Source organism: Lissotriton helveticus, chromosome 9 (genome assembly GCF_964261635.1).
Source record: "Lissotriton helveticus chromosome 9, aLisHel1.1, whole genome shotgun sequence".
In the NCBI taxonomy this organism is placed as follows: Eukaryota; Metazoa; Chordata; class Amphibia; order Caudata; family Salamandridae; genus Lissotriton; species Lissotriton helveticus.
In genome coordinates this window covers 1,171,570,530-1,171,595,510 of record NC_136070.1, presented here as the reverse complement: position 1 = coordinate 1,171,595,510, position 24,981 = coordinate 1,171,570,530, and the positions used below count along the sequence as shown (strand labels likewise).

At 44.4% G+C, this 24,981-nt stretch overlaps 1 protein-coding gene across 3 annotated transcripts in view; it reads right to left on the bottom strand.

Moving 5' to 3' along the window:
• LOC144782330 (inter-alpha-trypsin inhibitor heavy chain H3-like) overlaps nt 1-24,981 on the bottom strand; it is a 397,194-nt gene that overhangs the window by 200,455 nt on the left and 171,758 nt on the right. For all 3 annotated transcript variants that reach the window (XM_078661645.1, XM_078661643.1, XM_078661644.1), the window contains 3 exons: nt 21,584-21,765; nt 14,178-14,363; nt 7,619-7,749 (listed from right to left, as the gene is read on the bottom strand). In XM_078661645.1, the coding sequence (XP_078517771.1) occupies nt 7,619-7,749; nt 14,178-14,363; nt 21,584-21,765 (499 nt within the window). The remainder of the gene's footprint in view (nt 1-7,618; nt 7,750-14,177; nt 14,364-21,583; nt 21,766-24,981) is intronic.

Sequence of the window (24,981 nt, the reverse complement as noted above, 5' to 3'; positions counted from 1 at the left end):
TGATGGATCAAACCCAGATCTTTTGACTGGGTCTGAGTGTTTGATTGGTTCTGATGCTCCGTCCATCACCACCCCCTTTTGTACCGCTTTGGCCGCCATAAGTGTGGCAGGGTATGCTCAGACGTGAATCCCTTGCTCACTTTGCCACTGGATTCAAGCAAGCCGGGCTGAAGATGGCTGGAATGCCAGAAACCGGTCCTCGGAAGCTTGTTTCCGGTCCAGGGAAGGCATGGCTTGGCAGTTCGGGCTGGACTGTTCCCATGAGGCACAGGGTCAGACTGATTTGCATATAGCCATGTCTGAACTGGGGTGGCAGAGTGGGCTAAAGAACGGTGATGGATAGAACCCAGATCTTTTGACTGGGTGTGAGTGTTTGATTGGTTCTGATGCTCCGTCCATCACCACCCCCTTTTGTACCGCTTTGGCCGCATAAGTGTGGCAGGGTATGGTCAGACGTGAGTCCCTTGCTCACTTTGCCACTGGATTCAAGCAAGCCGGGCTGAAGACGGCTGGAATACCAGAAACCCGTCCTCGGAAGCTTGTTTCCGGTCCAGGGAAGGCATGGCTTGGCAGTTCGGGCTGGACTGTTCCCATGAGGCACAGGGTCAGACTGATTTGCAAATAGCCATGTCTGAACTGGGGTGGCAGAGTGGGCTAAAGAATGGTGATGGATGAAACCCAGATCTTTTGACTGGGTGTGAGTGTTTGATTGGTTCTGATGCTCTGTCCATCACCACCCCCTTTTGTACCGCTTTGGCCGCCATAAGTGTGGCAGGGTATGCTCAGACGTGAGTCCCTTGCTCACTTTGCCTCTGGATTCAAGCAAGCCGGGCTTAAGACGGCTGGAATGCCAGAAACCGGTCCTCGGAAGCTTGTTTCCGGTCCAGGGAAGGCATGGCTTGGCAGTTCGGGCTGGACTGTTCCCATGAGGCACAGGGTCAGACTGATTTGCATATAGCCATGTCTGAACTGGGGTGGCAGAGTGGGCTAAAGAACGGTGATGGATCAAACCCAGATCTTTTGACTGGGTGTGAGTGTTTGATTGGTTCTGATGCTTCGTCCATCACCACCCCCTTTTGTACCGCTTTGGCCACCATAAGTGTGGCAGGGTATGCTCAGACGTGAGTCCCTTGCTCACTTTGCCACTCGATTCAAGCAAGCCGGGCTGAAGACGGCTGGAATGCCAGAAACCGGTCCTTGGAAGCTTGTTTCCGGTCCAGGGAAGGCATGGCTTGGCAGTTCGGGCTGGACTGTTCCCATGAGGCACAGGGTCAGACTGATTTGCATATAGCCATGTCTGAACTGGGGTGGCAGAGTGGGCTAAAGAACGGTGATGGATCAAACCCAGATCTTTTGACTGGGTGTGAGTGTTTGATTGCTTCTGATGCTCCGTCCATCACCACCCCCTTTTGTACCGCTTTGGCCGCCATAAGTGTGGCAGGGTATGCTCAGACGTGAGTCCCTTGCTCACTTTGCCACTGGATTCAAGCAAGCCGGGCTGAAGTCAGCTGGAATGCCAGAAACCCGTCCTTGGAAGCTTGTTTCCGGTCCAGGGAAGGCATGGCTTGGCAGTTCGGGCTGGGCTGTTCCCATGAGGCACAGGGTCAGACTGATTTGCAAATAGCCATGTCTGAACTGGGGTGGCAGAGTGGGCTAAAGAATGGTGATGGATCAAACCCAGATCTTTTGACTGGGTGTGAGTGTTTGATTGGTTCTGATGCTCTGTCCATCACCACCCCCTTTTGTACCGCTTTGGCCGCCATAAGTGTGGCAGGGTATGCTCAGACGTGAGTCCCTTGCTCACTTTGCCTCTGGATTCAAGCAAGCCGGGCTGAAGACGGCTGGAATGCCAGAAACCGGTCCTCGGAAGCTTGTTTCCGGTCCAGGGAAGGCATGGCTTGGCAGTTCGGGCTGGACTGTTCCCATGAGGCACAGGGTCAGACTGATTTGCATATAGCCAAGTCTGAACTGGGGTGGCAGAGTGGGCTAAAGAACGGTGATGGATCAAACCCAGATCTTTTGACTGGGTGTGAGTGTTTGATTGGTTCTGATGCTCCGTCCATCACCACCCCCTTTTGTACCGCTTTGGCCGCCATAAGTGTGGCAGGGTATGCTCAGACGTGAGTCCCTTGCTCACTTTGCCACTCGATTCAAGCCTGCCGGGCTGAAGACGGCTGGAATGCCAGAAACCGGTCCTTGGAAGCTTGTTTCCGGTCCAGGGAAGGCATGGCTTGGCAGTTCGGGCTGGACTGTTCCCATGAGGCACAGGGTCAGACTGATTTGCATATAGCCATGTCTGAACTGGGGTGGCAGAGTGGGCTAAAGAACGGTGATGGATCAAACCCAGATCTTTTGACTGGGTGTGAGTGTTTGATTGCTTCTGATGCTCCGTCCATCACCACCCCCTTTTGTACCGCTTTGGCCGCCATAAGTGTGGCAGGGTATGCTCAGACGTGAGTCCCTTGCTCACTTTGCCACTGGATTCAAGCAAGCCGGGCTGAAGTCAGCTGGAATGCCAGAAACCAGTCCTCGGAAGCTTGTTTCCGGTCCAGGGAATGCATGGCTTGGCAGTTCGGGCTGGACTGTTCCCATGAGGCACAGGGTCAGACTGATTTGCATATAGCCATGTCTGAACTGGGGTGGCAGAGTGGGCTAAAGAACGGTGATGGATCAAACCCAGATCTTTTGACTGGGTGTGAGTGTTTGATTAGTTCTGATGCTCCGTCCATCACCACCCCCTTTTGTACCGCTTTGGCCGCCATAAGGGTGGCAGGGTATGCTCAGACGTGAGTCCCTTGCTCACTTTGCCACTGGATTCAAACAAGCCGGGCTGAAGACGGCTGGAATGCCAGAAACCGGTCCTCGGAAGGTTCTTTCCGGTCCAGGGAAGGCATGGCTTGGCAGTTCGGGCTGGACTGTTCCCATGAGGCACAGGGTCAGACTGATTTGCATAGCCATGTCTGAACTGGGGTGGCAGAGTGGGCTAAAGAACGGTGATGGATCAAACCCAGATCTTTTGACTGGGTGAGAGTGTTTGATTGGTTCTGATGCTCCGTCCATCACCACCCCCTTTTGTACCTCAATTTCTTCAGGGCTCGAGGTCGACAGACACTTCCCTGTACTCCAACCGGGATGCCGCGATGATTCAACGCCGGGAATACTGACGAGTGCAGTATACCATCGGCAACTGATTGTGCCGGAAGTGGAATTACCGTTTATGAAAATACACCACTAGACGGGTTGGGAAGCTGGTAGGAGTTACATTGGCTCCCACCGGTCATCCTTCATGTAAAGGTTGGAGTCCAGGGAGGTGTCTGTCGACCTCGAGCCCTGATGAAAATGCTGCAACAAATTTCAGGCAATCGAACATGTTGGCACCTACATAAAATGGTCTGCAACATGCAGTGTTTTTAAATTTTGAGTAGCATGGGCACACTGGTGAGAACCTACCAGTAGCCCCAGTGGGGAAGCGCACGTGAGGTACTTTTTCACCTTCATATACATTTTTTTGCAGAAAGTTCTTGCTTGTTTATACACACCTTCTTAGTAGGGGGTATGTTTATATGGAGATGCCTAACAAACTTTTTATTGTAATAGAAACATTTGGGCATTTAGGACTGAATAAGATTGGTAAAGTTTTATAACCAGCAGTTGGGTTGAGGTAGTAGCCCCCCGGCACTGGGCCTACAAAGAAATTAGTGTTTTGCCCGTTTCAATCAGGTGCCTGTTGTTTATTGTTAAAGGCTAATGTGTGTCAAGGAATATAACACCCACCTCAGTTATCATAAGTACGCAAAAATCTGTTCTCATTCTCAGTACTGTAAAAATAAGTGAAAGTGTAAAAGCCTCCAACAAGATGTATTATGTCAAACAACAACCAGCAACCCTAGACCAGTACATATACATCTAAAAGTAACAAAAATGCAGGTCTCATCACCTCTTTCATCATAAAGACCCTCCACAGTGTGACCTGTCCTTTTGATAAATGCAGTTAAAAGTTACATTCAAATAATTATTTTCTCTAGATTGCTTCAAAAAAAAAAATCTCTAAATTCACTGGCAAAATTACTACTAAGATAAAAGCAACCCATATGCCTCTTTTATTTATTGGAATCTGAAAAAACTACTTTGCAACAGACCCCCATTCCTCTCCACAGACTTTCTCCGGAATGCTGAGTATGAGCCAATTAGCTCACTTAAAGTTCACAGCCTGAACTACTTAAAAGCTTTGTGGTTTTGGCAAACATTGATAACCTTGAAATTTGGGTTGCTCATTGTTGGTCCAGTGATTATACAAACTAGGGAATCCCTTGCTCAAAATGTTAATGTGTCAAACATTACATTTTCTCTGATTTTCTCTGCTTTTCATCTTATCTTTTAAAACATTCTCCAGTATACTCATTGTTAGAAATCGGGCTGCTTGTAGACTGGGGTGTGAGCTCTGGTCAAGCAACAGCCACAAAACCTTGCAGGTTAAACCATAAAAAGTCACTAAATTAATGTGTGCTTAACCCTAGATAGCTTGGCACAAAAAGCAGTCAGGATTAACTTAGAGACAATGTAGAAAGTATTAATGCAGTACACAAACAGTGATACAGTGAAAACATAAGAAAAATTCCAAACCAATTTTGGAATTTGAATGAATTTTTATAAATTATTGGACACCAAATCTACAAAAATCCAATCAGGAGAACGAGAGTTTTTAATTTTTTAAGGTTTTAGTAAAAATGTTCCCCGTAAAAGATGCAAAAAGTGGATTGTGCTTGGTCAGCGCTTACCTTCAGACTCAGAAAAAGTTCTGAGAAAAATGTTCTGAGAAGGTAAAGTTCAGCAGGGGATGTCAGAGAAGGGAGCGTAGTCATCTGATAGCGATAACCTTGTGTCGAAGCCACAGTGAAGATTTCTAATTTCAGGCTTATGGCCTTATTATGATGTCAATCAGACTTGCATCCACCAGACACTGCTGCGGGCGGGATCTGACCGACCTCTGATCAGCAGTCCCGACCGCTGAATTACAATACGACGGCAAATAGTAGGGTCACAAGCTTCCTGTTCTGTATGGGAGCTTGTGTTGCATTCGGAAACTGGATGCAGCACAAGCTCCCATTCAGAAAAGGGAGTTTGTGTTCATCCCTGTACTGCATGGCAGACACCTCATGGTGCCTGCCACATGGTGCAGGGATGAACCTCGGCCACCAACCGGAGGCCACTAGTTGAAGGGGGCCCTGCTAGGGACCAACAAACTTGCTTTCCCAAAGGCTTTCCATGTTGGAAAGACTGGCATGGAAAGCGTGCGGGAAACCGAGCATCGTAATACGCACTGTGTAAAACGCCGTCAATAGGGATTACGAGCCTGTCTCCAGCTGGCCAACAGTCTCTTTGGTCCCTTCGGAATCCAGCTGGAATGACCAGCCAGTTTCACTTCCGACCGCCTTAATTTTAATTAGCCGATCAGAAGTGAAACCAATGAACTCGAGCGGAAAGCGTCCGACCTGAGATCGAAGTATTTCTGACCAAGATCCTAATCAGTCCCTGAGTCTTTGATATGGAAGTCGAAAATCTCCAGCAGGACGAGGCAGAGGGCTGTAGCCAAAGACAGTTCCACGAGGTCTGCGAAGGACTGCGAAATGGATTTGCTGCTGCAGAGAAGAACATAGAGGGAGGAGCCGCAAAGTCAATCCGCCCAGCGATGCATCTCAGGCGGATAAGAAAGAAGGTTGGTCCTGCTCTCCTTTTGGTTCTCATAGCAGTTTGTAGCCAAAAGTTGACCCCACTTTTGGATTTTGGCTATCTGGGCACCTTCAGCACCACTTCCAAAGGTTCAGGCGAGGGGTAAAGCTTGAAGAAGTCTTTTGTTTCCCTGTGGCTCTGAAAAGGAGGTCAGCAAACTAGACCGTGTGAGTCACTCTGGAGGTCCAGGGACAGATCAAGCTCCAGTCCTTGAACCCAGGCTCAAGCAACAGAACAGAAGGGCTACAGGGTAGCACTCCAGCAGGGTATCAGTTCTCAGAGCACAGGGCATCAGTCCTTTAGAACAGCAGTCCAGCAGAGTGCCATTCCTTCCGGCGCACAGTAGTCCTTCTTCCTGGTAGAGTATCCATAGGTCCAGATGTGTACTGAAGAGTTAGTGTCCGAAGGCCTATATTAATACCCCGGTGCCCTGGTTCAGGAAGGTGGGAGAAGCTTCTAGATGGGGGCTTTGAAGTACATGGAATTTCCTGCCTGCCCTGGCACCAAGCTGGCAATGTGGGATCGTTAGGCCCTTTGTGTAGAGGCACAGCACACCTAACTGTCAGTTACACCCAGTCATGTGACCAAGTCCTGAGGGTAGGCACAAAAGGACTGAGGGCAAAAAAATGCCACCTTTCTAAAAGTGGCCTCTTTAAAATTGTAAACAAAAACCTGACTTTACCATTAAATATGGTTTATCATTACAATTCCAAAGACACCAAACATGACTAGCTTCCAGCTCCCAATTGGGAATTACAGCCTATTAAATGTGATACGGAATCCCCAATGTTATCCTATAGGCGGGGTAGGCCTCATAGTAGTGAAAATCGAATTTGGGAGTTTTTCACTACCAGGACGGGTAAAACTTAAAAGTACATGCCCGAGCTTTTAATTACAAAGCACCCTGCCCTATGGGCTACCCAGAGCCTACTCAGGGGTGACATACATGCAGTAAAGGGAAAGATTAAGGCTTGGCAAGGGGGCTTTAATGCCAAGTCAACATGACAGTTAAAAGCTGCATTCAGGCTGCAGTTGCAGACCTGGGGCATGTTTTTATGGTGCTACTTAAGTGGTTGACACAATAAGTGCTACAGTCCCACTAGTAGCATTTAATTTACTTGCCTTGGGTGTATGGTATAACACTCTAAAAGGGACTTTCAAGTAAATTAAATATGCCAATTGGGTATAAACCAATTAATCCATGTTTTAGGAATGGACGCACAAGTATTTTAGCCCTGGTTAGCAATGGCAAAGTGCACAGACTACTAAGGCCAACAAAAATAAGTGCAGCAAAAATGACAGAGGTGAGGCAAAAATATTTGGGGAACACCTCTCTAAAGCTGATAGATCTAACACTCGTCAGATGTTGACTTGCATTGCCAATGTTCAACACTTCCCAAAGTTGAAAGCCCTAAGTGTATATGGTCTGTCATTTCCAGCGGGACCAGTAATAGTAACTACTATTCCTACTGGAATTAAAAGATCAATGGGAATGCTGCCAGTCTGTTTAGTTTCAAAACGGGAGCATTTCATTGATGAAAGTAGTTGAAATCTCTACTTGAAACTTTAAGTGACAACTGAGGACCAACCAGAGGAATTGGAAGCAGAATTGCAGAACTCCGTGATAATTCCTAATTTCAAAGGAGATCCTCAAGGACCTATTTGTGATGCAATATTTCCAACAACTAAGTCTAGTATGCTTAATCTTCATTTCATGCGAAACCTATACAGAATAAGGTACTTTGCAATCCATCTAAGGTAACATATTGCACCAATAACGTTTTAGGAGAGTAATAACCTAGAAATTCAGTGCAGCCTGCAAGTGTACTCTGTTGACATGATAAGATCTAATACATCAATGACCTCAAAGATCCTTATAATAACTTACTGTTGTTCCAGTAACTGCTGTATATTTAGATAGGCCCATAGCCGCTCAGTGTATTCACCAAAAATATACTGCTGGGGTTGCCAAGCTTCTCCTACTTTTCCTTCCATGTTGAAAGTAAAGTTGTTGGTTGCCTGATGAAAACAGTACAATGATCATTTTCATAATATATCATTATTACAGAGATCATCTTTGTTAATGAAGCTAATTGTCATTAATATCTCTATTCTCAGTGACAGTAGTCCCTTCTACGTACTTTGAACCATTAGATTTTGTTGCATGCACTTTGGGGTTTTGACTTGGGCAGGCAGACCAATTTAGAGCAACGATTGAATAATTGTATGGATTTGTTTAAGTTGTTTGCATGTATTTGTCTATGAAGTCTATGGTGTCTATGAAGCGGAAACCTGGATAGCAAGCTTTCTGTGAAATTCAGATTTAAATTCAAAAGGGACAGTAGTGATGAAGGGGATCACTGACATAATACTGATCCAACAAATATCGAATCACAAAAATATCGGAAATGAAATATTGATAACACAATTATTGATTCCATATACTTAGCTATAAAAACCACACATATTGGAAAACAAATATTGTTGCTACAAACATCGATTGTTACATATATCAAAAAACAAAAATATCAGAAACCAAATATTGTTACCTTTAAATAAACATAGAATAAGCCAAAAATATCCATCCCCACAATATTGAGTACAATATTAGCACCAAAATAATTATATAATCATTAATAAAACATTTCACAAAATACTTGTTACATAAAACAATTACTTTAAATAAACCCAGAATTTGTTTTGCACATATTTATAACCTTTTTGATCACATTGGGCATGTGAGGAGGATGGCCGGGGCCGTCCGATCTGCGCACCCGTCAGATTTGGCCGCAGCCCGGCGGAATGTCTGCCACGGCGAAGCGGTTATTTCAATAAAAATGTATTACGTCAACAAAATATTTACCATTCACCCCCAAAATTTACATATCTAAAATATATACAATAATACCACCCCAAACATAGCATTAACTACAAGCAACTAAACACCAACCTAAATTTGACTATATATATATGCAGAGGGGCTCATTGTGATTTTGGGCGGAATAACTCCGCCCGACACCATCTCGGTCATGGTATCGACCGACACCAGATCGGCGGTCCCGACCAGGCATTCCTACATTTTACTATGGGAGCATGCATTTTGGACGTAAACTGGCCTGAATGCATGCTCCCATAGTAAAATTGAAGGTGCGGTTCATCCCTGCACCATATGGCAGGCACCTCAAGGTGCCCCCTCGGCCTCCAACTGGAGGCCATGCACCAAAGAGGGCCCTGCTGGGGGCCCCCAAAGATGCTTCCTGGCATAGTTTCAATGTCAACCAGACCGACATGAAAACCATGTCGGAAACCGGCATTGTAATCTCAAGGGCAGAATGGCCTACCCCTGATATTACTTGCAGCATTCCGACTGCCGGACAGGCTCTCTAAGCCCATCGGAAGCCAGATGGAATGACCGGTCAGATTCATTACCGAACGCCTACATCCTAATGAGGCCATCGGAAAGGAATCCGACCTGCCCAATACGATGTGGCTGTAAAGGCTCGAACCGGCTGCATCGTAATCGGCCCCGTAATATATATATATATATATATATATACGAACTACCCAATAAAACAAACTATAAACAACTGCAACCAATAAAATGAAACAATTAAATAAACAATATAAATGGCACACTAATTAGAACAACAAAATACTTCCAAAAAGACAAACACTGCAAGACAAGGAAGCTCTGACCGAGTTTTTCTACAAACCATTTAAGAAGAAAAATATTAATCTTAGCAACATCTTCACAACTGTATAACCAAGTAAGTAACACATATTTAAACTAAAATTTAACTGGGCCCGATTCACAGAACTAACTTAAGACAAAATCCTAAACTTACTACCATTTTGGTATTCACAGAAGGCACTTACTCATTTCGGTATTCACAGAAGTTAGGACTCCTAACTTTAGGACTCCTAAATGCCTTCTGTGAATACCGAAAGTCTTAATATTAGGATTTTTCTCAGTTTAGTAGTAGTAAAGTTAGGACTTCTAACTTTAGGACTCCTAAATGCCTTCTGTGAATACTGAAAGTCTTAAAATTGGGTTTTTTCTCAGTTTAGTAGTAGTAAAGTTAGGACTCCTAACTTTAGGACTCTTTAAATGCTTTCTGTGAATACCAAAAGTCTTAAAATTGGGATTTTCTCAGTTTAGTAGTAGGAAAGTTAGGACTCCTAACTTTAGGACTCCTAAATGCCTTCTGTGAATACCGAAAGTTTCAAAATTAGGAGAAAAATCCTAATTTTAAGACTTTCGGTATTCACAGAAGGCATTTAGGAGTCCTAAAGTTAGGACTCCTAACTTCTGTGAATACTGAAATGAGTAAGTGCCTTCTGTGAATACCAAAATGAGTAAGTGCCTTCTGTGCATACCAAAATGGTAGTAAGTTCAGGATTTTGTCTTAAGTTAGTTCTGTGAATCGGGCCCACAGTTAGGAAACTTAAAAATATGAAATAGGAAATAAATATTAACACACTGTCCAACTTTCATCTTTTTTACACAGACCTCCTAAAAGAAACTACAACTTGAAAACAGATAAACTACATGAAAACATCAATTACCATAAACCTAAAAAAATAATAAGAAAGTAAATATACAAAAATATTATTATAAACAAAATCAAACATAATGACCTCAACCCCTACAAACTATCAACAAAGTACAATATAAAATGTAACTTATGTTTTTTTATTACAACCAAAATAAAAGAAAGCATGTGGTGCACATTGGAACACCTGGTGTAAGTTTACGATTTTTTTAAATTCACAAAGGAATTTTATTAGTACCTTTATGACTGATCTTTTTATGTGCAGAGTCTCTGCAAAAAGTGCAGAGACTCCACAGTCATAAAGATACTACTCGTTATATTCCTTTATGAATTGCAAAAAACTGCAAACCTAGTCTGGCTTGTCAAATATCTTAGGGCTCATACTGAGGTTCACACTGTACAGGAGACATTTACTAAAATTAGACTTTCCTCTTCACTGGAGGGAAACTTCATGGGCATATATTTGGAAATAGTTGAAGTCGCACCACCACAGAAGAACACAAAATGAGATCCCACTGACTGGACCAGAAGAAATATGTAATACTGCTGTTTTGATTAAAAAAAAAGGACTGACAACTTTATAATCGCTCCTAAAACACAAAACCTATATACTGACCACAATTCAGATTGGAAAAGAGTGAGGATATTGATGGGAGTTAAAAAAAACTCCTGTCATAATCAACAGTGGAGAGCACAAAAGGAAATCCATGCTGTGCTCTCTTTTCAGTCTGAAACTAGGCAAATGATTTCTTTCATAAGTGGTAATAAACATAATTAACATCAGCTTTGCAGCAGCAAGTATCAATCCCTACAGTTTAGTAATTTTGTCACAATAGGCTAGGGCAAGGCTCCTGGAGCCAGCCTCGCCACAGGCACTCTATGAGCCTACACCACCACAAATAATGGAGATAGTCTCCCTGGTGCAACCCTCGTCTATATCCAATCTTCCAAAATTTCAGGTATCCCAACTATTTTGAGGTTCCTGCAGCAGGAACACCCCTTAGACATCCACCCTCTTCCCCAGGATCTTGGTGCAAGCTCTTAAGGTGTTCATCAATCAATCAATCAATCAGGGGAATTGTAAGCGCGCTGCTCACCCGTTAGGGTCTCAAGGCGCTGGGGGAGGGGGGTCAGCAGATCTGTTTAGCCGAAGAGCCAGGTCTTGAGGGCCTTCCTCAAGGTGATTTTTGCTTATGTAACACTCCCAGACAACCCACTACTACCTGGAAGGGAGTGTTAAAGATTTTTTTTTAAAAACTTACTTTCCGGCAGGGCGGCTGGCCGGCTGCAGCCGCCACTCCCGCGTCCTCTTCCGGCTTCTTGGGAGAAACAGGAAGCAGGAAGCATGAGGGCTCCCACGCTCGCCGCAGCCAATCACAAGTCTGCAATGCAGCGTTGTGATTGGTCTAAGCGATGTGACACAACTCTCAGCCAGGGGCTGGAGGGGTGGGCATGTTCTCCACGCGGGTCGTAATACAGCCAGCATTGGAGAACAGGGAGAGTGCGCATGACTGTTTTGGGCAGCCCGAGAAGGCTGGCCAAAGAGTCATTGCGCACTTAGGAGTGTTCTACCACTCCTCCCCTGCTCTGCAGCCCTCCACGCCTCTCATGCAAGCTGCTGCAGCAGAAGGACATAATAAAATGATAATAACATTACGTTATTATCATTTTATTTTTTCCTTTCTTTTTGCTGCTTCAAGGCAGTGGGGCAACGCTCCTCTGCCTTAGCAGAGGAGCCATCACTAGCTGTATGTGAGCAAGATCACGCTCTAGCTGTGTCATCCTCTCTCTCTCTCTGCCGTCTTATTTTCTTCTGCTCTGAGAAGATTTAATTCAGGTGCCATGGTGTGAGTTTTGTGCTTAAACACTACATTTGACTCATGTACAGCTAATAAGAAATTATCCAGGGTTGCTTGGTGGGATTCATCACTCCATAAAGACTCAGCAACAGCCTTGTCATCAACTGATGAGGGGTCAATCCTCACTGGTGTCTAGCACCCCATGGTGACTAACCACAAAAATATTGAATCCTTGAGACCCGCTGAAGGGCAAAAGATGAGACTTTTCACATCGAATTTGCAATTGTAAAGCTGCTTTTATTTCGCCCAAACCTCTGCAGCTCTGGCCTCAGCATTTACTCACTTGTTCCACTGCCCCATACTGGACCATGGGGCCAGTATAAACTCTACACAGCAGACAGATTTGCTTTAAAGAACAAGTCATCCTGTTCTCCAATCAGGAAGCATAATAATAATGGCAATCCACCAAGGTTAATGCAGATGATTTTGTTGGCATTCACAGAACCCAGCAGTCAGAGGTTTACAGCAACGAAAAGTGGTTCTTGCCCAGTCTGGAACTGGTCTGGGAGGAAGGGGACAAAAGAGATGCAGTCCAGCCTGGAAAGAATCATATGCCTCTTGGAGCATGGCACATTGTTCAATGGATACAGGTGTTCTGATCCCCGATCCGACTCTACTACCCCAAAAACATAAGGTGGCCTCGTCAGCAGTGATGTAACGAAACTTGAAGGGACCCACTGCAAAGATCATGGAGGGAGGAAGACCCTCCAATGCTAGGACCCAGGCAGGAGCTCTGGGGCCAGCTGCACATGCACAGTGCCAGAGGGGGCCCCTTGCAGCTGAGGGACCATCTCGCACCACAGGGGTTGCGGGTGCTATTGTTGTGTCACTGCTCACCAGGGGATCCCACTCTCTAGACACACCGCATCACGAGAGGGGCTCCTCATCGTGATTATGTACTCCCTATAATTGGCCCCACTACCTGCTGCATGCCATGGATCGAGCCATGTTTACATAGCATCATTCACAGGCAAGAACAGCCAATCACCCCTTATCTTTATAACAGCCCCTAGAAGTGACTGTTTACTCTGTATCCGCAGGACGCCAGTACGCATGTACGCAGTACACATGTCAGAAGACAAGCCTCCTTTGTTCATGCCAGGGTTGTATCAGCGGCTGCCATATTGAATTTTAGGAGCTTGGATATCAGGCCACAAATCTTCAATACCACTGGAGCCCTTCAAGGTTCTAGGACTAATTATGGCCAGACCATTAATGCAGTGACATGTATGAGCCAAATGACTCCGGAATATTGTGCCTGGGGGATAAAGCCAATGGGAGCTCACATTGCCACATCCGGTGCCCTTGGCGTCAATGCACTTCCTCAAATTCACATTAATAGAAAGAAATGCTCTACCTGTAACTATAATGTTGCAAATTTAAGTAGTTATAGATTTTTGTCTTGCATATCCCGTCAATCAGTAGTAAGGGTCCTACAAAACAGCATATTCATTGCAAAAATGGGTTTATACAAAATCTGACCCTTCTTACAGTTGACAGAACAACACAAAGACACTATTGTTTACCTTTTTTCTGAGATGTTGTTTCACCATTAGAAATCGTCCAGCAGCAATAACGCTGCAAAACACTTCCAGAGAACAATAAATGAGCACAAAAATCACAAGAATCCATAGAATTTCTGATTCAAGGGAATGGATGATAAACAGAAGCTCAGAAATGGAGTGCTTTCAGAGTAAAATTGTAATATTTTCGATTCCAGAAAAATATGAGTTAGAACTTCAAAAATGTGGTGCAAAGACTTATACTGGTCATACCATTCCCTAAAACATATCAATGTGGCATTTTTGCTGATAATAATCTAGAAAAGGATGCAGTTGAAATTGAAAATGTGAAACACAAATGTGTACTATTCTTTACAAAAAATGTGAACTGACCAGAGCGACAAATACCAGGGGATGACCCAACACAAACACTACCTTGATCAGCTGACTGCAAGGACTTCACCCTACAAAAAATATTCAAAGGGTCGGCACTAATGTTATAAAATATTATGGAATGCATTGCTTTATCTTACCCCTTCTGCTTTGATCTCCACCGGTAGTATTGTCAATTCATTATCTGTAACTCGTCCAGCCACCACAATTTCGGAGCCACCGTAATAATGCATGAATGTGTTTTGGGTAATATCATTTACATAGTCACCAGGATACTTCATCTGGACTCCCAAAAGCAGAGGATTAGCAATTTCACTGAAGAAACCCTGGGAAAATAGCACGGTGAGAAAATAAAGGCCTTATATGCAATTCCATAGATTGCCCGAAAAAATAAGATTCTGTTCCCCCAAAACTCTTTAAAGTTGGCCACTGGGTAGACATATAGTAAAATCATCATCATCATCATCATCACAAAAACTTTATTTCGGTTAACATAACCTCAAAAAGTACATCCATAAAACTTAACATGCATTTAAAATTGTGACAGAGAAAAATTGTAGAGAATGCACAGCAAATTGATTTATCATAAAAAAGGACAAATAGCTGGGGATTAGTTCATAGCAGTATATGGAACTCCATACTTGGGGAGTGCAAATATGCTAAATAAATAAATAAATTACCTAAAAACAAGTATTTTACAAAAATACTGAAAAGAGGATGATCTATGCTCTAATATTCCTCAAACATGGGACACAGGGGTGGAAAATTACCTGCACTAGGGTCTAAGGCCAATGACACACAAACATTTGTCCTAGTGTCAGTACAACCTATCTTAAAATATCTCACTTATAGAATATAATTGATATCCTGCTCCTAATGGGATAAGTCACATACAAGCTAGGAGATGGCCCAGTGCCTCTTCACTCACGCTTTCAGATATTTATGGCGAGTGTGCCACATAGAATGTAGGAACCCTGCGACTGAGTACACTATCGGTATGCTGGTATCGTATTTCAGTATCCTGAGGGCCTCAGTGTAGCCTCTCGTGCCTAGGTTCTAACAGATCTGGACCAATCAACGTTTCCTTGCCTTTTGGCATGCGATACAGGAGAATAATACATGCGGGATAGTCTCCTCCATACATTCACACGTTGGGCAATTTGCAGTTTTCGCATCCCCCCATTTATAGGTGAAACATCTTAGGGGATAGTCCCATATCTAAACTGGAGATATAGCTTCTTAGCCGCTGCCGGTTTGATTTCATCTAGAATTGGTTTGAAACTATACCTATCTTTAATTTCAAGGAAAGCTGAAGTAAGTCGGCGAGTTCGGGAGCAGCTATGGAGTTGGGTTGATTTATACTCATCAAAGTATGCTTTCATTATTTTGCTGGGAAGGCTGGGGCCAAAAGTATCTGGATGGTCCCACAGCTCGTCCAGTCCAAGCCGGACCTGCCACTGCTTGATATAAGCAAACCACGGGAGTCTCACTGCCCCCCTTAAATGCATTATTTCCCTTACTTCCGCTCTACATGGTGCAAGTTCCGGGGTAGCCCAGAGTCTGCGCCAGTAGAGCAGGGGTTTCAGAGCTATCACGTCTGTAATTGCTGTGAGACCTAGGTCTAAACGTAAGGGGATAAGTGGGCTGCTCTTTGGGAGGTTTACTAGCTGTCTCAGGAAGGTGTTCTGTACCTTAATGAGATTCTCGTGATTTACATGCCCCCAGAGTTCCGCACCATATAATGCCCCACCCCATGCTTGTACTTTATAAATTTCAATGACCGGGCTCAGTAATTTCTGACTAGATTAGCAGAAGACCTTCATTATACCTCCTGAGGATTGAGTTAATTTAAGAGCTGATTTTTTTTCTTGGGCCCCCCATTCCATTGTTTCTGATATTGTTACCCCTAAATAATCGAAAGAAGTGACTCTTTCTAGGGGTTTCCCTGCTAGTATTGGGTTAGATCTTGTACTTTTAGAGCAGTTAAACGCCATAAATTTGGGTTTCTGCATATTTATTTCCAGGCCCCTTTGTCTACAGAAAAATTCAAATTTGTCAAGAACCCTCTGAATCCCCATAGTGGATTTGGACACCAGCAGGGTGTCATCCGCAAACATCATTGCAGATATTGGGCGGGATGCAAGTTTAGGGGCTTCGAGATCTTTTGCTATTTTTAAATACTCTATTAGGCCATTAATATAAAGTCTAAACAGGGTGGGGGCTAGCACGCAGCCTTGGCGTACTCCACGCTTGATTGGGATTGGTGCGGTAAGGTTCCCATCCTTACCATACCTGATTTGCGCAAAGTTTTCTTCGTGAAGTAGTTCAATAAAATGAATTGTTTGGGGAGGGGCCCCCATTTCATAAAGGACTGACCAGAGTTTGTCCCTGGGGACCAAGTCGAAGTCTGACCGGAGGTCAACAAATATTAAATAGAGGCTGCCACCCTCCAAAGACACGGTCTTCCAGTGAAGCATCTGGAGCCTAAGAATTTGGTCGATAGTGAACATTTTTTCCCTAAACCCGGCCTGAAGGGGCGTGAGTATGTTCTGCTCCTCCATCCATGACTGGAGTCTAGAGAGCACTACATGGGCAAAAACCTTTTGTGAAATGTCGATCGGGCTGATTGGTCTATAATTATTTGGTAAAAGTGGGGAGCCTTTTTTATAAATCGGTATTATTTCGGCTCCAGCCCAGCTCCGTGGTATCTTCATACCCTGCATTATCGCATTAAAAAGAACCCAGAAATATGGCACCCATACAGAGGGTTCATTACGAAAGAGATCCCTGGGGATTTTGTCTAGTCCTGGGGCTTTCCCGGGTGCAATTTTAGCTAATGCCCCCTTTATTTCTTTCAAGGTTATAGTTGCATTGCATTGGGCATCGGTGTCTGCATTAGTGACCCCCGGGGCAACCAATGGATCAGCCCCTAACGGGTTGTCACCTTCTGGGCCATTAACCACTATGTCTTCTATCAAATAGAGGGATTGGAAGTGTTCCCTCCATACTTCCTTTTCTAGATTAGGGTCTACCGTCTTCCTTGGACCAGAGCTATCCAAATTAACTACCCTCCAGAATGACTTTATGTCCCAAGGCATATTTCAGATCCTCCCATCCTTCAGTTTCCCACTTTTTCTTTGCTTCTGCAGTTGCCTTTTTATATGTCACCCTTGCTATTTTAATTGACTGACGGTCATTGGCCTTGATGGATTGTACCAGCGCTTTTTTCGTTTTACGGCAATGATCGTTATACCGCTGATGGAGTGTTTTTTCCCTTATTCTATTAGATTTTTTGGATAGAAGAAATCTAATGTGACCTCTTCTTGGTGGGCATGGTTGTTTATTACCTTCTCTAGATCAATGCCATCCCCCTTTTGATTTAATGAGAGGCAGGCAAATTGGAACACTGGGACCAAAACTTCGTAGAGTGCGCTCATTTTTTCTTGCGATCGGCTAAAATCCGTCCATCTTACTCGTCGCCTGCAATTAGAAATGGTCACCCAGGGATCTATGAGATTTTCATTTACATGGACAGCCCCTTGATTAAAGCCCTTTAAATCCAATGCCAGCGCATAGTGATCGCTATCAAATCTTTGGATGACCCTGAAATCTATGACCCTCTCCCAGAATTTAGACTCGATTACTCAACCCCGCCACGTTCCATGATACAAATCTTATCATTGGGGGGTTAGTAGGTTTCAGTGGTGGGGGCTCTACACTGGGTGGGTGCATTGTTACTTTTATGGATGTATGACATTACAACGCATGCTTTTACAACGCATACCATTACAACGCATAGTGCTTTGGGGCGCTGGATAGTGAATACTTTAATTTACTATTCCAACTCCAGTCCCCGTGGATAGTAGGGAAGGTGCTGGATAGTACATTAAACCTATTCCCTATCCTAGAGCGCCCCCCAGCGCAATGCGTTGTAATGGTTTGCGTTGTAAAAGTTGCGCCGTAAAGGCACTGCGTGGTAAAAGTTGTGTTGTAAAGGATGTTTCCCTACTTTTATAGTCCCCAGAACAGCCATAAGTCTAGATACTAGTGTTTGTGTAATTGGGGTATTGGTCTGCCTTGCAGATTCTCCTTCATTTTTTGGGTAGGCAGGGGAGCCGCTCATGCTCCGTCTGCCATGTTCCCTTCTGGGGCAAAGGCCTAACCCTACTATTCCCCCTTTCACATCATTTTCTGGATGGACTAGACCAAGTTGTGTTATTGTGGTAGATGTCTCATCCCTCAGTCAATCTACTCCCTCTAGACTGTTATATTCTATTTGCGGTGGGTATGGAGTATGTGGGCTTTCCCTGCCAATGCAAATGTGGATGTGTTGGTCCAGAAGTTTTACAATTGTTTCTCCTTTGATGTTCCCTTTGGCAAAAATCATAAAAATGGGTATCGGGGGGGGGGGTAGAAATACCCTAGTGGAAGGGCCTGGATACAACTAGAACATTTTCCAACTTCTTGGCATAAAATACTTTTGGTCATCCTCGGATTTCTAAAATTAATTATTATACAATCCCCGACTATGTCTTTCTGGCACTGCCGAGCCAACCCACCCTGTGTGTCATTAGAATTTCCTCCACATTCTCATATCTAAAATTGCAATTATTTGCCAACCAATGGACACACTTATTCTTCAGATCCTGGTGGAACTCAAACTGCTCCTTTCTAAGTTTGGGAACACCTGCAAGTACAAGAACGTATGGGGTAGATTAATGACTTTTGGGGGTACGGACCATTTGTGTCGTCTATTGATTTTGGAGCACAACCCCCTGTCTGCCTAAGATTTACTACTGCGTGCTCTGTAGGCGAAATCAACGGGGGTAAGCTTATAGCATAATTTAAAGTCACCTCCGGCTGCTTCGCCATGCGGTCCCTGTTAACCTCCTTAGTGTGGGTTGCCCCCTTTCTATTTGTGGATATTGTTTGGGCACTACGTTTAAAGTTGGCCACTGGGTAGACATATAGTAAAATCACAATTTCATATTTTATTCAGACTAATAGTTTTGAATCTGAATTGGTGTGCATTCCAAATCAGCTCCGGAGTTGTACATCATTTGTGGTTAATCACAATGGAAATTAAAGTTAACATATGGGCATAAGGCCAATCAATGCACACACACACACCAAAGCATCATCAACCAATTATGATTTTGCTTAATGAATCGCATAAAACAGCAGAGAAAGAGAAGGAGGTTTGTTTTTATGGTGGGTTCACGCTGGCCCTTTTTGCAGGTCAACCCGCAGATTGTCTTTGCTTTCTGTTGTTTAACCCATTTTGGTGGCATATGGACTCTGTGCACTTTAACCCTGTTAATCCTGAATGTTAAGCTCTTCGCCACTGTGAATGGGCCTGTCCCTGCCAAGGTCCTCCCATCCATGGCGGGTGGCAACACAAAGCTCCAGAGAGGCCGGCTATTTGTGTTGCCAGCGACCACCAGCGATGACCAACAACGTGAGAGCTACACTTTATGCAACGACAACAGCTCGTGGTGACTGCCAATACGGAGCTACACCTGTAACACAATGATATCCTATAATGTTAATCCATTCCTGTACATTAACTTCCAACTTATCACAGAAATCAAAGGATGAAGACAAAAATCTTCTCTTCTAAGAGGTCCAATAGTTGAGGAAGTGAGGACTCAGAGACAATCATTTTGAGACACGGCTCCAAAGTTTTGAAACAATTCAATAGTTTCCTGAAAAACTACCACTTCATTTATTGAATAGTTTGGGGACACATTTCTGGTCAGGCCAAATTTTTCAGATTTCAGTAGGTTTGATTACTTATGTATTCTATGTTCCTGTGATTGGCATTATTACTATTTATTTAACAATCTATGCTCTTACTCACAAAGGTAAGTCTATAACCAAATGTACCTTTTTTATTTCTGTAAGTAATTCACAAAGAGGTTTCTGGCAAGAGAAATCCCTTTTATAATGGCAAAGATTTCTTCAGTGTATGTGGTTGTCTCTGTAGCCATACATCCCTCTCAGGGGGTGGGAAAATCATATCCCGAGCTGGGGTTAGCTTTTCAAGACTAACTTCCAAAGAAGGAAGTTCTTCTGAAGCTCAAAGAACTAATGGCCCTGATAGAGACAGTTTTATCCTTGAACATGGGTTGTAATTGATGAATTTCCTGGTCCAGAACAACCACGCCTCACATAACAGTCCAAAGCAGAGTCATCTGCTGCTGTCCCCTTTCTAAACACAGATGAGTGACCTTCACTGGGACCTGTCTGCCCTGTGGTGGGTACCTGCCAGGTCAGAAGTTTCCGACAGTGGAGAAGCTGAGTCTCTACCTTCAGAAACCTGTGAGTCATCCACCTCTAAATGAGGTGTACGAAGCACGTGTTTCAAGGAGTAGGAGCCCCGCAAATTTATGGTGAGGCTTAAGCTCCGCCAAACGCCCCATGTCGGGTATTTTATAGCTTGGTAACAGTACAGTCCAAAGGCAAAGGCCTTCAGGTGTATGTATGATCAAATAGGTACTTCCAGGCATTTATTAAATAGTTAAGCACAATCTCTGTTTGATTACAGAGCTCAGTCTCTCCCCCTCATTGCCCTCTATGGGAATTCATTGACACAATTGCATGTTGGGGCTCATGAGTCTCGATACAAGAATAGAAGTCAAAATTCGAGCACATTTCTGGAGACAATATTGAAGAATATTTATGGGCTGATTACGATATCAGGCAGAGTTGGCTCCGCCCAACATCGTCTCGTCATGGGACCAACCAACACACAGTTGGCGGTCCTGACCTTCCCATTAGGATGCGACATTGTTCGGTCACATTCCTACATTTTACAATGGTAGCATGCATTCAGGCCATAAACCGGCCGGAATGAATGCTCCCATTGTAAAATGGGAGGTGCAGTTCATCCCTGCACCCCATGGCAGGTCCCTTAAGGGGTCTGCCACAGGGGTGCATGGATCAACAGAGGGGCCCCATAGGAACCCCTAGGCCTCCAACTGGAGGCCGTGCACCAAAGGGGGCACTGCTGGGGGCCCCCAAATGCGAGTTCCAACAGCCTTTCTGTGTGAGAAACGCCAGCACGGAAAGGCTGCCGGAACCCAACATCGCTAGAGCAGAAAGAGCCACCCTTGGGATTACTGGCCGCATCCGACTGGCCATCGAAGCCAACCAGAATGACCGGATGGATTCCTTTCCAACTGCATCCATGGTAATGAGGCGGTTGGAAAGGAATCTGACTGGTATATTACGATGAGGTCATAAAGGCTTCGACTGAGGGTTGTAGCCTTTTCCAACCGCACTGTAATTGGCCCCTAAATTCAAAATTATTTCACTTACCTCTACACACAGACAGAATGCCATACGTACGCATTTGTCACATCAGTGGATAGCAGTTACTCATGAGTCAGTGATTCAGAAGCTATCAACTTAGATATTTTGAATTCCTTGTGTTGGTAACAAACCCCCCCCTACATCTTCCAATGAGCATGTTTACTAAATATATTGGCTGGCAATAGAAACATCAGAATAAGACCTAAAGATAAGTAGCTGTTTGGTGGTGTACCTGTAACTGGACTGCAGCATCTGAGTCATCATAAATGCGGCGAGCTACTCCTCCATTTTGTAAAGCAAGCTTTTCCAGAAAATTGTAATCAACATCTTTACCAAAGCCCAAGGAATACAAACTAAAGTGCCCTGCTATTGCCTCTTTAGCATTTGACAGAATCTTCTCACGGTTAGTTTCACCTGTGTGAAAGATAAAACAAACTGTTAATATCACAATACAGGTGCTAAAATGTTGTCTGTTATCATATGACACCATACTTTGAATGACCCCAGTGTGTAGGGAAAAGTACTTCCTCAGCTTAAGACAGTAGTTTACAGTTAAAATACTTTGCAAATGATATCACCGAACAATGCTGACACTAAATAATATGTTTAACCCTTTCGCTGATAGGCCTTTTCCCCCAGTGCTAAGCCTTTTTTGGCAATTTGGGGTAGTTCGTGCTTAGGCCCCTGTAACTTTTTGACCACATAAGGTATCTACGCAAAATGTGTGTACTTTTCTTCCAACGTAATGAGGATTTTAAAGGTTCCCAGGGTTTGTGGATTCCCCTGAAGGAGACCCAGAAATTAGCCAAAATACAGCTAAATTGTGGGTTTTTGGGGAAAATGGGGAAAAAGTGCTGTAGATGAACGCATCTGGATTTTTCCCTGCAAATGGCATCAACAAAGGGTTTGTGGTGCTGAAATCACTGTGTTCCCAGCTTTCAGGGACAGGCAGACGTTTATCACAAAACCAACATTTTCTACACAGTTTTGGCAATTGATAATAACACTTGTTCTACTATTCTGTGTCCCTCTAAGTCCCCCAATAAAAATGCTACCTCACTTGTGTGGATAGGACTAGTGCCTGCGACAGGAAATGGCCCAACACACAACGTGGACACATCACATTTTTCTAGTGAAAACTGGCCCTTTTTTTGCAATGCAACTAGTTGTTGATTTTGAACCCTAGCTCAGCTGGCACCTAGGGAAACATGGCAAACCTATACATGTTTTAAAACTAGACACTATGGGGAATGCAGGATGGTTTGACGTGTCTGGCTCTCACCAGGTTCTGTTAACCAGAATTTCGTGGAAACCTCATAACACATTTTCCTCACATTTCTGTGATGGAAAGTTCTGAAATCCACATGGATCCTTAACCTTCCACCCACCCCGCATTCCACAAAGTCCCTCGATAAAAATGGTACCTCACTTGTGTGGATAAGCCCAGTGCCCATGACAGGAAACAGCCCAAACCACAACTTGAACACATCACATTTTTCAAGCGAAAACTGACCCTGTTTTTTTGCAATGTGCCTTGCTGTGGATTTTGAACCCTAACACAGCCGACACCAAGGGAAACCTAGCAAACCTATACATTTTTTTAAACTAGACACCCAGGGGAATCCAGGAGGAGTGACTTGTGTGGCTCTCACCAGGTTCCGTTCCCCAGAATCCTTTGCAAACCTCAAGCTTTGTAAAAAAAAAACACATTTTCCTCACATTTCTGTGATGGAAAGTTCTGGAATCTGTGTGGATCCACAAACTTCCACCCACCCAGCATTCACCAAAGTCTTCTGATACTGATAAAAATGGTACCTCATTTGTGAGGGTGGGCCAAGTACACGCAGCAGGGAAGGGCCCAAAACATATTGGGGGACACATCAAAATTACCAATCTCAAAATAACCTGGTTTTGCAAGGGGGTAACCTGTGTTTTTGTCCTCAGGCTCGACGGTCAGCTAGGAAAACCTACCAAATTCAGACATTTCTGAAAACTATTCACCTGGGAGAGTCCAGGGAGGGTTGGTTTGCATGGATCCCCCAAAGTTTTCATACCCAGAATCGCCTGCAAACCTCAAATTTTGCTGGAAAATCAAATTTGTCTCATGTTTCTGTGCGGAAAATGTGTGGGATCACTGGGCTGACACAATTTTCCCAACACCAAATGTTCCCCTAGGTCTAATGATACAAATGGTACCTCACTTATGTGGGTGGGCCAAATACCCATGGCAGGGAAGGCCCCAAAACATATTGGGGAGACATCAAAATTACCAATCTCAAAATGACCTGGTTTTGCAAGGGGGTAAACTGTGTTTTTGTCCCCAGGCTTGACGGTCAGCTAGGGAAACCTACCAAATCCAGACATTTCCGAAAACTAGACACCCAGGAGAGTCCAGGGAGGTATGGCTTGCATAGATCCCCCAAAGTTTTCCTACCCAGAATCGCCTGCAAACCTCAAATTTAGCTGGAAAAATCCAATTTCTCTCATGTTTCTGTGCGAGAAAATTGTTCCCTAGGTCTCACGATACAAATGGTACCTCACTTGTGTGGGTGGGCCAAATATCCACGGCAGGGAAGGCCCCATAACGTATTGTGGAGACATCAAAATTACCAATCACAAAACAACCTAGTTTTGCAAGGGGGGTCACCTGTTTTTCGGCTCCGGGCTCGGTGTCCATCTAAGGAAACCTAACACATTTCTGAAAACTAAACACTCGGGGGAGACCAAGGATGTGTGGTGTGCATAGATCCCCCAACGTTTTCCTACCCAGAATCCCCTGCAAACCTCAAACAGCTAAAAAAAATCAAATTTTCCTCACATTTCTGTCTGGGATCACCATGCCGGCACAAATGTTCTGCCATTCAGCGTTCCCCTCAGTCTCCGGGATAAAATGTTACCTCACTTGTGTGGGAGGGCCAAGTTCCTGCGACTGGGAAGGGCCAAAAACAAAGGAATTGAGGGGATAGCACAGCAAACTCTAAGCGCAATATTAATTTTAAAATACGTTTTTAGGCGATTCTGCATCGGAAGTGGGGCATTGGCATGCCCATTCAGGGCAGCCCCTACGTATAAAAAAAAACATAATCCCTGGTGCCTAGTGGGCTTTCTGCCCACGGGGGCACTTCAGGGACTATTTCCCCATCTGCCTCCTTGGGGGGCAGAAAGATTGTGGCAGTTTTGTTTGGCGGTGGGAGAATTTGCAGGCCCATTTTAGGCAGCCCCCACCCCTATATATAAAAAAATATCCCAAGTGCCTAGTGGGCTTTCTGTCCCCCCTCGGGGGCAGATCAGGGGCTATTGCCCCCATCTGCCACCTGAGGGGCAGAAAGACTTCAATTTTTTTGGGGGGGTGAGGCATTGGCAAGCCCATTTAGGGCAGCCCCCACCCCTAAATACCATCAAAAAGTATCTCTGGTATCTAGTGTGCTTTCTACCCTCGCCGGTGGGGGCATTGTGTTGTCCTTTGTAGGGCAGTCCCCACCCCATTTCGTAAAAAATAAGAAGAAAATCCCTGGTGTCTAGTGGGCATTCTGTCCCCCCCGCAGGGCATACAGGGGATAATACACCTCATCTGCCACCTAGGAGGTGGGGCAGATAGTCTGTGGAGGTTGTTTGGGAGGGTGGGGGTAT